Raw genomic sequence first — 13,957 nt, forward strand, 5'->3', positions numbered from 1 at the left:
CCTCCCTCCCACAGGTGCTAATCCTAAGGCCACTCTTTATCAATATCCTGCACACTATACTCTGCTTCAGAGTCTGTTTCCCGTGAACCCAACCTGTGACACTTCTCATCTTAAATTCTGAAGTTAAAAATATGTTCCTATAGTAAACTGTCACACTCTTTATACTTTTTATTATGAAGTTCAAACACATACAAAAGTAAAGATAATATAATAAACCCCTACATACCCAAGACTCCAAATTATATACTTAAAGCCAATCTTGTTTCATCTATACCTGTTTGCCTAGATTATATATTTTTTGTTGTTTTGTTTTTAACTGTGCTTTAGATAAAGGTCTACAGAGGAAATTAGTTTCTCATTAATTAATACACATATTGTTTTGTGACATTGGTTGCCAACCCCACAACATGTCAACACTCTCCCCTTTTCAACCTTGTTGTTAGGTGCCGTAGAGTTGATTCCAACTCACAGCAACCCTAAGCACAGCAGAATGAAACACTGCCTGGTCCTGTGCCATCCTTGTGATTGTTGTTATACTTAAGCCCATTGTTGCAGCCACTGCGTGTCAATCCATCTCGTCGAGGGTCTTCCTCTTTTTCACCGACCCTCTACTTTACCAAGCATGATGTCCTTCTCCAGAGACAAACCCCTCCTGATAACATGTCCAAAGTATGTGAGACATAGTCTTACCAACCTTGCTTCTAAGGAACATTCTTCCAAGACAGATTGTTCATTCTTTTGGCAGTCCATGGTATATTCAACATTCTTTGCCAACCCTGATGGTGCAGTGGTTAAGAGCTCGGCTGCTAACCAGAAGGTCAGGAGTTTGAACCCATGAGCTGCTCCTTGGAAACTTAATGGTACAGTTCTACTCTGCCATAGGGTTGCTATGAGTCAGAATTGACTCTGCCGCAATGGGTTTTTTCCAACCTCAGTGTTTCCCATTCCCATTCGTCCAGCTTTCCTGCCCCCTCCTGCCCTCTTGTCCTTCCCCTGGGCTGGTATACCCATTTAGTCTTGAATACATGGTTGAGGTACGTGTATTATCATTTGTTTTATGGGCCTGTCTAATCTTTGGATGAAGGGTGAACCTCAGGAGTGACTTCAGTACTGAGTTAGAAGGGTGCCTGGGGGCTATACTCTCGGGGTTTCTCCAGTCTCTATCACACTAGTTAAGTCTGGTCTTTTTTTGTGAACTAGAACTTTGTTCTACATTTTTCTCCAGCTTTCTATTATGATCCCTGTCAGAGCAGTCGGTGGTGGTGGCCAGGCACCATCTAGTTGTGCTGGATTCAGTCTGGTGGAGGCTGTGGTAGCTGTGGTCCATTAGTCCCTTGGTCTAATCTTTCCCTTGTGTCTTTGATTTTCTTCTTTCTCCCTTGCTCCAGATGGGGTGGGACCAGTACAGCATCTTAGATGGCCACTCACAAGCTTTCAAGACCCCAGATGCTACTCACCAAAGTAGGACGTTAAACATTTTTTTTTTTACAAACTATGTTATGCCAATTGAGCTAGATGTCCCCCACGACCATGGTTCGCAGCACTCAACCCAGTAATTCAGTCCCTCAGGGAGTTTGGATGTGCCTATGAAGCTTCTATGCCTTTGTCATGTTCAAGTTGTGCTGATCTCCCCAGTACTGTGTACTGTCTTACCCTTCATGTAAGTTACCAGTTATCTATCGTCTATTTAGTGTTTTTCCCTCCCTGTCCCTCTCCCTCGTAACCATCAAAGATTGTTTCTTTCTCTGTGGAAACTTCTTCATGAGTTTTTATAATAGTGGTTTCTACAGTATTTGTCCTTTTGTGATTGACATATTTCACTCAGCATAATGTCCTCTGGATTCATCCATATTGTGAGATGTTTTGCAGATTCATCATTGTTCTTTATCACTGTGTAGTATTCCACTGTCTGTATGTACCATAGTTTGCTTACCCATTCATCTTGTTGATGGGTGCTTACGTTGTTTCCATCTTTTTGCTTTTGTGAATAATGCTGCAATGAGTGGGAGTGCATATGTCTATTCGTGTGACGGCTCTTATTTCCCTAGGATATATTCCTAGGAGTGGGTTTGTTAGATCCTATGATATTTCTATTTTTAGCTTTTCAAGGAAGCACCATACCATTTTCCAAAATGGTTGCACCATTTTGCATTCCCACCAGCAGGGCATAAGAGTTCAATCTCCCCACAACCTCTCCAACATTTGTTATTTTCTGTTTTTTTGACTCATGCCAGTAACATTGGGGTGAGATGGTATTTCACTGTAGTTTTGATTTGCATTTCTCTAATGTCTAGTGATCGCAAGCATTTCCTCATGTGTCTGTTAGCTGCCTGAATATCTTCTTTTATGAAGTGTGTGTTCATACCTTTGCCCCTTTTTTTTTTTTTTTTGGAGTGGTACTTTTTTTTTTTATAACTTTTATTAAGCTTCAAGTGAACGTTTACAAATCCAATCAGTCTGTCACATATAAGTTTACATACATCTCACTCCCTACTCCCACTTGCTCTCCCCCTCTTGAGTCAGCCCTTTCAGTCTCTCCTTTCTTGACAATTTTGCTGGCTTCCCTCTCTATCCTCCCATCCCCCCTCCAGACAAGAGTTGCCAACACAATCTCAAGTGTCCACCTGATATAATTAGCTCACTCTTCATCAGCATCTCTCTCCCACCCGCTGACCAGTCCGTTTCATGTCTGATGAGTTGTCTTCGGGGATGGTTCCTGTCCTGTGCCGACAGAAGGTCTGGGGACCATGGCCGCCGGGATTCCTCTAGTCTCAGTCAGACCATTAAGTTTGGTCTTTTTACGAGAATTTGGGGTCTGTATCCCACTGATCTCCTGCTCCCTCAGGGGTCCTCTGCTGTGCTCCCTGTCAGGGATTATTTTTCTTTTTGTTGTAAAAGTGTTGGATTTTTCTACAGATTTTAGAGATCAGACCTTTGTCAGATATGTCATTGCCAAAAATTTTTCCCCAAGTCTGTAGGTTCTCTTTTTACTCTTTTGGTGAAGTCTTTTGATGAACATAAGTGTTTAATTTTAAGAAGATTCCAGTTATCTAGGTTATCTTCTGGTGTTCGTGTACTGTTAGTTATGGTTTGTATCCTATTTATGCTGTGTGTTAGGCCTCTAGCACTGACCCTAATTTTTCTTCTACGATCTTTATAATTTTTGGTTTTATATTTAGGTCTTTGATCCATTCTGAATTAGTTTTTGTGTATTAGATTATATATTTTTAAAATTTTATTGTGTCTTAGGTGAAAGTTTACAGCAAAATTAGTTTCTCATTCAAAAACATACACAAATTTTTTTGTGACATTGGTTGCATCACCTAGATTATTTTGAAGCAAAATTTACACATGATATTTCCATCTATAAATATTTCAGTGTGCACAGTATTTCTAAAAGGTAATAACTTAGAAAATTCTATTATCACACATTAAAATTGTTTCAAATTTCGTAATGTAAAGTATTTCTCCAATTATCTCAAAAAAAAATTTTTTTACAATTCGTTCAAACAGGATTCAATTAAGATCCCTACTTTGCAATACGTTATGTTTCTTAAGTCTCTTGAACTATAAGCTCCTCTCCATCTCCCCTTTTACCCTTGCAATTTATTTTTTGAAGAAAGTTGTTTATTTGTCCTACAAATTTACACTGTGTAGATTCTGCAGATAACACCCCCTTTATTGCTTAACATGTTCCTCTGTGCCCTGCAGGTCCTGAAAATCAGAAGTTGTATCTAGAGGTCCGAGCAGAGTTAGGTTTGCTTTTGGGTAAGAATATTTCATTACTGGTGGTGTGTACTTCTACATGGAGGCCCAGAATGTCTAGTTATCACTCTTTGGTGATGTTAGCAGACATTGACAATCTCTGCTATGTTCATTAATTCATTAGAGACTACACAATAGTGATATCCTACCATTCCTTCTATATGTACTAGCTGGAATATTTAAAAAAAGAAACTTCCCCACACCAATCACTTGGTTACCCTGAGCTGTAATTCCCATAGGAAAAGCAGAATCAGTGCTTGATCCTTTCTCGTTGACTTATACCGTACTGTCTCTGTCTGTCTCCTACATTACAGTACAGCCTTTCTCAGCCTCATCCACAAACACATACTGTGATGTTCTCTTGCATCTTCTGAGGCTGCAGCAGTAGGCTAGGGCTGGGCCAGCTGTGGCAGGAAGTCTGGGTTAACCCACAGTGGCCCCTCGGATGTGTCATCTGATACACACAATAAACCACATTTATTGAGTTGTCCTCTACATGCTCACCCACAGGTTGGGAATCAGATTGAAAGATGAATAAGACCCTGTCTTTGTAAGATGCTCCTTGTCTAACGGCTCAGGAGGAGAGATTAGACACAAAACAACCAGAGATGATGTATACGTATATATGCAGGAACATACATGAGGGCACACGATACTCTACCAGGAAGAGGGTCTCCAGCAATGCCTCCACAGAAGAAGTGACATATGTGCGGGGAGGAAGAGGACACACCCTCCACAGAGACAGGGTGAGAAAAAGCACACAGATGCTCCTCAAATGATGCTGCAGACAGATGAGGGTTAATGTCACACTGCCAGTGTGCTTTCACCGTGGAACCTTTAGCTACAAGTATACAGGACGAGAGCCATCTTGGACAGGCCATGAACATCTTGTCTCTTTGGGGTGTCTCCCTCTCTGTCCTGCCTTGGCTGTCGCTGGGTTCTCCTCAGCTAATAGGAGCAGAGAAGCCCACTGACTGGCACCTGCTTCCCAGACTTGTCTCATCCATGCTGTTAATCAGCATAAGGCAGACTTCAGGAGCCTCTGTCTTCCACAAGAGCCTGACTAAGTGCACATGCCTACAAATAAAGATTGGAAGGGAACTGGAAGAAATAAACACAGTTATGGTAAGATGGTGGGACTACTGGCAAAATTTTTAAAATTCATTTTCATATTTCTATAACATTGTTTTTCATAGTAAATAAAATTGAATCTGCTTGGTGCAACGAAAGAAAAAGAAAAGCAAACAAACAAAAAGTATGCATCAGTAAACATTACATAAAGGTCTGGGTCCCTCTACGTTACCTCTAGCACTGAGAAAATGGACCACGTTACCCAGGAACAGTCATCCAGGGCAAGGAAGAAGTCTGGGGCCTCTTTTTGTCCTGCCCCTGCTATGGGGTGAGCTGAGAGTCTCACCCTTCATATCGGGGGATGCTACCACCCCAAATTAGTCCTCCTCTTCCAGTCTGAGAAGAAAGAAGCTTCTTGGAGTGTACTACACAATGACTCATTAAAAAATTAAAATAAGATCCCCCCACCCTCAGATTCACACCCTCCTAGCAACATATGTTCCTTGTTCTTTTTTCCAGTGGGAAAGGTCTGTGGTTAGTTACAGGGAGAACCTGACAGGCAGGGTTCTAGAGTCTTTTCTTAGCCCAATAAAAGAGATTTTGTGAAGAGGAACCAGTTCCCTCAGTCATGAGCCCAATCAACCCTAGTTCTCCTCCCCTCACTTCCCTTCTAATCACCTGGCTACGCTCTTCCCGTTTCTCTCACTGCACCCTTCCTTTGCATTGTTATCCCCACCCCTCCATGCAGCCTCTGGTACCTCTTGCCTGGACATGTGAGCCTCCCAGCCAGACTCTGCCTCCCGACACCCCCCAACCCTTTGCAGAAGTGGGGGCCATTTCTAAACACCAGGGCTTCAAACCAGTTTGAAATGGCTCAGTCAAGGCCAATGAAGCAAAACTGGAACAGATCCAAATTTTTACAATTTGAATGATCCAGAATGGTAGCCAGAACGGGAAAAATTACAGGTCAAAACTCTGGAATCGGAGACTTGGAAGACGCATTGCGAGCTCTTTCAGGAGCCTAATGCATGAAACTGGATTACTGACCGAACCATGGGGAGTGACACACATTCAGAACAGCATGGTTAGCTGCCATCGTTGAGTGGGCTACTGCTGTCTCCAACTCTGCTCAAAATCTGATGGGCAAGAGGTTTGATTGCTAAGCAATGCCTATGCTGCCTTTGTTTTCTAAGAGGGGGATTAGGTTTTTAACAGGGCATCAACCTATAATTTTTCCCATACCGGTTATTGTTAGGGTTCACCCAAATTTTAAAAATTTGGATCTGTTCCAGTTTTGCTTCCTCAGCCATGTCTGAACCAGGAAGAATCAGTTCAAAGCCCTGCTGAAAACACCAATTCTGCCAAAGACACCGACTGGCTATTTCATGATACTAAGAAATTGCTGTAATTTTTTAGGTAAATTATGGTTTTGTTGTTAAAAAAAAGAAAAGAATGCTAATCTTTCAGAGATTCATACTGAAATATTTACAGATGAAGAGACGTGATGTCTGCCTGACATTAGATAAAAAACAAAAAGCAAGGTCAAAGCTAGTAGAATACAAATGAAACAAAACCAGCCATGAGTAGATAATCCCTGAAGCTGGCTGATGGGTAAACAGGGGGTTATTATACTAGACTGTCTACTATATCTGTTCAAAATGTTCCATTACAAAAAATAAGTAAAACCTTCAAAGTATTCCTCCTGCTACGAGGAAGTGTAACGATAGCCTGGCATCACGGCTCCCACCATGCCTCACGTGCTCACTCACTTAGCACTTCTGCCTGAAAGCCTCATGTGTGGGCTCCTGCTGGGTGCAGCATGCACCCTCACAGCACACAGGTGTGGTCCAGTCTCCCCTGACACACTCAGCCCCATGTCTGTACAGGGGGTCCCATGGCATCCCTTCCTCCATCATTCATGAAACATGCACACCACAAGCCTCTGCCCTCAGCGAAGACAGTCAATTCAGGGAAAGATGAGTGAACCAATGATTGTGGCCTTCAGCAGAATACTGCTACGTGCTCTGGGAAGCACAGAGGGAACTTAATCCAGTGGAGAGAATGAGGGGGTCATGGAGGCTCTCTGGAGCAGGTCCTACCTGGGCATGAAATGATTTTCCCTTTTCACCACGTCTCACCTCTCCCCCCCGACCCCCCGTACCAGTCCTTCCTTTCCCTCAAGGTCAGCATAAATCCCACTTCCTGTGACGCGCTCCCTGCCCTCCCAAGCAAGGCATGACTCCACTAGTGTCCTGTCAACTGTAGACTTACTGCTTACACAGGGGCCACACACTCAGGTGCCCAGGGATGCCAACCTGGCAGCACCACTGAGGGTGCCAGACAAGTAAAAGATCAGAGAGTGTGCTGGGCTCTGGTGACCAGAGGCACGTGCCCCTTCTGAGAGGCCAGCCCACCATGGCTGTGTCATGATGTGGACCCAGTGTTACTGGGCCGCCAATATTTCAACAAAACTGGGTTTTATATATATGATTGTGCATTATACTTTATGCAGTATATTGTTTTATATGTTATATAATACAATCATGCATCCTGTCACATGTATGATATACATATTTTTTTCACATAAAATACAGATTTTTATTGGAAATCTTCAAATTTAAATAATCTGGCTCAAATATTTTAAAAATACCTTGTAGTCCAAACTAAACACACCTGTAGGTCAAATTAAACACAACGACTGCAAGTTTGTAACTTCTGGTCTATTTCATACATGTTTCATACGTGTTTGACACTTAGCAGGTATTAGCCTAGCTTTCTTTTCACGCACATGTCTTTTTCTTAATTATAACCTTCTCGGAGATAGAAACCATATTTCACCCTGCTTTTTTTCATGAGAGCGGCGCACCGAAGTCCCTCAGGGCCTGAGGGACTGGGACAAGTCGCTCTCCATCAGGCACTTACTTCTGACTGGCCTCCATCTCCAACAAGGCAGACAGAGCTGAGGTTCCCTTCTTCCCAACTGGGGGGCCAGCAGACTCGAGGGAGTGCGTGGAAATGGGCCCAGTCATCTGCAAGCCTTTCATGGTGGTCCCTTTCTAAAGCAGAGAGAGGAGACAAGGCCATCAGAGCAAGTGGGCTGTCCCAGTGGACACCACTCTCTGCCGAGCGCATGCTTCTGCATTTGTTATGCTTCAGAACCTGGGAATCCAACTAACAAAGCTGAGGAGCACAGGTACTTGGTGTTCAGTAAGTGACAGAAAACTGCTTTCCACTTGAATTGAAGGTCCCCACTGCCTACTGGACTCAAAACAAACTGCATCTTGGAGTCAGTTTACACACGTCATCTCACTGTACTCTCCTCTCAGCTGTAGGAAGTAAGTAATATTATTCCTATTTCATGGAAAAAGAATCTGAGGGTCAGAGAGGTTAAGTAGAATCCCAAATCCCACTGAAGCTGTAATTCAAACTCCAGTTACCTGACTTCAAAACCAAAGCTCTTTCCACTATACAACCTCTCCTGGAAATGTTTCTGGTCACATGTGAGGCCGTGTAAAAAAGGAAGCTGGTGTGCTGATAAAAACACTGAACTTGAGGTTAAAAACAAAAATAACACAGCTGATGGTAGAACTCTACTCAGCAATGACAAGGAATGAACTATTGATACACACAACAACTTGCATGAATCTCAAAGGCATTATGCTGAGTGCAAGAAAGCGGCCTCTAAAGGTTACATGCTATATGACTCCATTTATATGACATTTAGAAAAGACAAAAATATAGCAATGCAGAACAGACCAGTGATTACCAGGGGTTAGGGCTGGGGTGAGGGTGTGACTACAAAGGGCAGCACGAGGGAGGCATTTCTGGAATGATGGCACTGGCCTATATCCTGATTATGGTAAAAAAAAAACTATACATTTGTTTAAAGTTATAGACCTGAACACGAAAAATAAAAAAAGTCAATTTTATGTTAATTAAAACAAACAAAAAAACATGGCTGAGTCCCATATCTGCCTCTTATTAGCTGCATATATATGTCCTCAGACATATCCCATAATCCCCATGAGCCTCAGCCTCAGGGCACACAGGGCAGTGTGCGCCTCAGTTTCCTCATAGTTCTAAGAGAGCCAAAAACTCTAAAAGCTATAAGAGAAGGTATTATTACTGTTTTATTACTTTCCTGAATGGGTCTCTACTCACCAGTTCAGCACCATATCATATAAGGAGTTGTACTGATACCAGGTCCCATTTGGGAGCACATACAGGAGCCATGTCCTCAGGTAGAGAGGGTTGGCTCGTTGCCACGAACACTGCCCAGATGCTGTCCGCACTCATCCCTTCCTCCTCCCCCTGCACTGGAAAACTCATTGTTTGGATTTAAGGTAAGTGGTGGGCAATGTGGAGTAAACTGGCTAAAGGGAGACTCCTGAGATAGGAGGAGGTAAGTCCTGCTTCCAGACCAGGCACGGTTCCCAAGGGGCCCAAGGTTCCCTCACCCGCATCATGCGATCAGAGCGGTGCCGCCTGCGGATCCGGTTTAGGCCCTCCACAAAGCGGATAAAGCCGTCGAGGAGCTGCCACTCTTCCTCATCTGCCCGGGGCTTGTCCCCATAGATGTCGCAGTGGGCTTCCCCCTCTGTGATGCGCTTGGTGGCAGTGACACAGGCTGGCAGCAGCAGGAAGCGGGTCCTCCAGAACTTCAGCGACTCAATTAAGCTATGGAAGATCAGAGGTAAAAAAGAAGAGGGGGCTGAGAAAAAGGAGATAGCAAAAACAATCCCAGTGAAGATACCATCCCGACCATCTCTCTGAAGATTGTGTGTGTGTCCATCTTCCCATGAGTACATGTTTATCTGATGGTACATCTCATGGTTCCTTTAAAACTCTACCTCTGAAGGAAGGCCACTAAGGCTGCTTTTATTTTATATCCCAGAGATATCAGACACTTCTGTGTATAGAGGCCCAGTGAACTCCTGGCTTTTTATCATTACTATCATAAATCACACATAAAAACTAAAAACGAGACATCACAAAGCTACCAGCCAAGTAGTCAGGAAAATGTTTAAGAATCTGATCTGCGCTGATACGTTCACCCAAGAGCACATCTTCACTGAGTTTTTAACCCAATGCAAGAGATGTTACTAAAGGACAGATGTGCTTTTTATTCTTCCATTTGTTTTTTCTAAAATAGACATCATTTTGTAATCAGAACACAGGAGAAAAGTGTTAAAATACACATACACCCAAGGCAGCACACATGGAAAGCCAAAGCCCACTCTCTGACCTAAAGTCCTCGGAGCCAGCGGAACAGATATACTGATCCAAGTAATTCCACTTGTACTCCTCCAGCCGTTCGTGGGAGAATTCTACCCAACAGGAGACGAACTCTGAGTCTGAGTGGGAGGGGCAGAGGCTATATGTGTAGTGGATCTGGGCAGATTCATAAGGGTACCTGAAAAACAAAGGGAATGCCCACAAATTCAAACGAGAATTTCCCCCAATTCTCCACCATCTGTGCTGTTGAACCCTCAACTGCAAAAACCAACTCATCCCAGTGAACAGGTAATGGAATTTTCTCAGATTTTCTTAAACCTCTTCATTCTCCTAGCCTTGCATTCCTTATTTTTAATTGGCTTCTTAGGAACCATGTTAAACAATATAAGTTGAATCAAACTTTTTGGAGGCAGATGGGCTATAACCCCTAAAATAATCCTAAAAACAATAACTCCAAAAGAAAAGCAACCATTCAACTTTTCTGAATTAAGTGTTTGAATTATGTGTTATGGGCAGTAACTGAAAGCCTTAATATCCAAGGACTCACTTGGGAAGGTATCGTGTCACTGTGATGATCTTATCCTTCAGGGTCACTTTGTGGAAAGTTCTGCCCATACTCAGCCAGTACTGGTCCTCCTCCTCGGGGCGGTTTCGGGACACAAGGCCTAATACAGAAAAAAAAAAAAATCACTTCCTCCATCTGGTTAAGGGTCAGTCCTATAACAGACAATTGTTCCTCCCCCATATACCAAAAAAAAACAAACCCACTGCCATCAAGTTGATCCTGACTCATAGCGACCCTATAGGACAGAGTAAGACAGCACCGTGGAGTTTTCAAGGAACGTCTGGCGGATTCGAACTGCTGACATTTTGGTTAGCAGCTGCAGCACTTAACCGCTATGCCACCAGGGTTTCCATTCAGAAAAGAGAAACAAAAGAGTAGATGCTTTTTTTTAAAGGTATTATTCCTCTTTATTTACACTAGAAAGAATAAGACTGTCTGCTGGAAAGCCCTAATTAGATGATCAATGTAAAAATAATAATGAGCTGTATTTTGAACATGTTATGTGCCAATCACTGTACTACCATTTTTTATGTACCTCGATCACTTAATTGTCTCATTTTTTTATTATTCCTATCTATTTATTTCCTTTTTTTAATCGTCATATTGTCAAAACACATCTGCCAATTCAAGCAGAACTATCCTTTGAGGGGTAGCTTCATGGAACAAAGTTATTCTTGATGAAAAAAAAAGAAAAAGGGCCTGAAGTTGGCAGATCTTTCTGTTACTGAACCAACCAGCAGCTGATTAGAAGCTTGGGATTCTGACAGCACCTAGATGACACAATCAAAGGCAAACAGTCTAATGCCCTGGGAAGAAGTTCTAAACTGACCATTAACATGCTAAGAAATGACTGTGGGAGTAAAATGGAATCCACTCCACCCAAGCACAAGTTGTCTGCTCAAGCATCAAGGCCTTCACCCCATGGTGCAGCTAGCCCAGCTTTCAGGGTTTAGCTCCCACTACTGCCACATAAAGGAGCCCTGGTGGCGCAGTGGTTAAATACTAGCCTGCTAACCAAAATGTTGGTAGTTTGAACCCACCAGCCACTCTAAGAAAGAAAGATGTGGCAGTCTGCTTCCATAAAGATTTGCTGTTGTTATTAAGTGCTGTCAAGTCAGTTCTGACTCATAGTGACCCCATATACAACAGAACAAAACACTGCCCGGTCCAGTGCCATCCTCACAGTTATTGCTAGGTTTGAGCCATTGTTGTAGCCACTGTGTCAATCTATCTTGTTGAGGGTCTTCCTCTTTTTCACTGACCCTCTACTTTACCAAGCATGATGGACTTCTCCAGACACTGGGCACTCTTGATAACATGTCCAAAGTACGTGAGATCAAGTCTTGCCATCCCTGGCTTCTAAGGAGGATTCTGGCTATACTCCTTCCAAGACAGATTTGTTCATTCTTCTGGCAGTCCATAGTGTATTTAATATGCTCTGCAAACACCGTAATTCAAATGCATCGATTCTTCTTCAGTGTTCCTTATTCACTCACTATCTGGCTTCCACATGCACATGAGGTGACTGAAAATACCAGGGCTTGGGTCAGACGCACCTTAGTCCCCAAGGTGACATCCTTGCTTTTTAACACTTTAAAGAGGTCTTTTGCAGATTTGCTCAATGCAATGTTGTTTGATTCCACGACTGCTGTTTCCATGGACGTTCATTGTGGATCCAAGTAAAATGAAACCCTTGACAACTTCAATCTTTTCTCTGTTTATCATGATGTTGCTTATTGGCCCAGTTGTGAGGATTTTTGTTTTCTTTATGTTAAGGTATAATCCATACTGAAGGCATAGTCTTTGATCTTCATCAGTAAGCGCTTGAAGTCCTCTTTGGTTTCAGCAAACAAGGTTGTGTCATCTGCATATTGCAGGTTGTTAATGAGTCTTCCTTCAACCCTGATGCCATGTTCTTCTTCACATAGTCCAACTTCTTGGATTATTTGCTCAGCATACAGATTGAGTAAGTAGGTGAAAGGATATAGCTCTGACTCACACCTTTCCTGATTTTAAACCATGTAGTATTCCCTTGTTCTGTATGAAGAACTGCCTCTTGGTCTATGTATGGTTCTTCATGAGCACAGTTAAATATTCTAGAATTCCCATTCTTCCCAATGTTATCCCACCAACTCCTCTGAGGAAGAAAGACGTGGAAGTATGCTTCCATAAATATCACAGCCTTGGAAACCCTATGCAGCAGTTCTACTCTGTCCTATGGCATTGCTATGAGTCCTAATTGATTTGACGGCAATGGGTTTGGTTTTTCTGGGTACTCCCATACACTAGATCTTAAAAGATCATTTATTTATTTTCAGCAATTTCCCTCCTCCAAGTATTTCTCATGTGTCTTCTTCTGCCTCTCCTTCTGAGCCACAATAAAATTCGCCTGGATCTAGATGGAAAGATATTCTGTGCTCATGGACTGGAAGACAATATAGTCAAGATGTCTACTACCCCAAGTGATCTATAGATACAATACAATGCAATTCAGATCAAAACTCCAACAGCATTCTTTATAGAAACGTAAAAACTAATTCTTAATTCTATACGCGAAGACAAGAGACATTGAATAGCCAAAGTAATTTTGAAGAAGAAGAACAAAGTAGGAAGCCTCATACTTCCTGACTTCAAAACATATTATACAGCTACAGTAATCGAAACAGCCTGGTACTGGTTTAATGACAGACGCACAGACCAACGGAAAAGAATTGAAAACCCAGAAATAAATCCAAACATCTATCATCAAGGAAGACAAATCCATTCAATGGGGGAGGAAGAATCTCTTCAACAAACGCTTCTGGCAAAACTGGATTTTCACATGCAGAAAAATGAAACAAGATCCATAACTCACACCATACACAAAAACTAATTCAAAATGGATCAAAGATCTAAATGTTAAATCTAAAACCATAAAGTTTTTGGAAGAAAAGCTTTGGGACATAATTTTTTTTTAATGGTAGATTATCAAACACAACAACAAATGCACGAGCAACAAATAATGAAATAGATAACTGGGACCTCATAAAAGTTAAATACTTCTATTCATCAAGAGCCTTTATCAAAAGAATAAAGAGACAATCTACAGACTGGGAAAAAATCTTGGCGAACAATATTGTCAATAATGGTATAATATCTAAAATATATAGAAAACCTCTACAACTTAACAACAAAAAGACAACCCGATCAAATACTGGGCAAAGTACATGAACAGACACTTCACCAGAGAGGATATGCAAATGGCTAGGAGATACACGAAAATATGCTCAATGTCATTAGCCATCAGAGAAACGCAAATCAAAACTACAATGAAATACCATT

The 13,957-nt window shown here is 42.2% G+C and overlaps 1 protein-coding gene across 8 annotated transcripts in view; it reads right to left on the reverse strand.

The window, feature by feature from the left end:
* Window positions 1-13,957, reverse strand: part of DEPDC5 (DEP domain containing 5, GATOR1 subcomplex subunit) — a 147,766-nt gene that overhangs the window by 40,506 nt on the left and 93,303 nt on the right. For all 8 annotated transcript variants that reach the window (XM_023559201.2, XM_064272420.1, XM_023559200.2 and 5 more), the window contains 4 exons: window positions 10,619-10,736; window positions 10,082-10,249; window positions 9,294-9,513; window positions 7,759-7,892 (listed from right to left, as the gene is read on the reverse strand). In XM_023559201.2, coding sequence (XP_023414969.1) covers window positions 7,759-7,892; window positions 9,294-9,513; window positions 10,082-10,249; window positions 10,619-10,736 — 640 coding nt within the window. The remainder of the gene's footprint in view (window positions 1-7,758; window positions 7,893-9,293; window positions 9,514-10,081; window positions 10,250-10,618; window positions 10,737-13,957) is intronic.

Source organism: Loxodonta africana, chromosome 19, assembly GCF_030014295.1.
Source record: "Loxodonta africana isolate mLoxAfr1 chromosome 19, mLoxAfr1.hap2, whole genome shotgun sequence".
Lineage (NCBI taxonomy): Eukaryota > Metazoa > Chordata > Mammalia > Proboscidea > Elephantidae > Loxodonta > Loxodonta africana.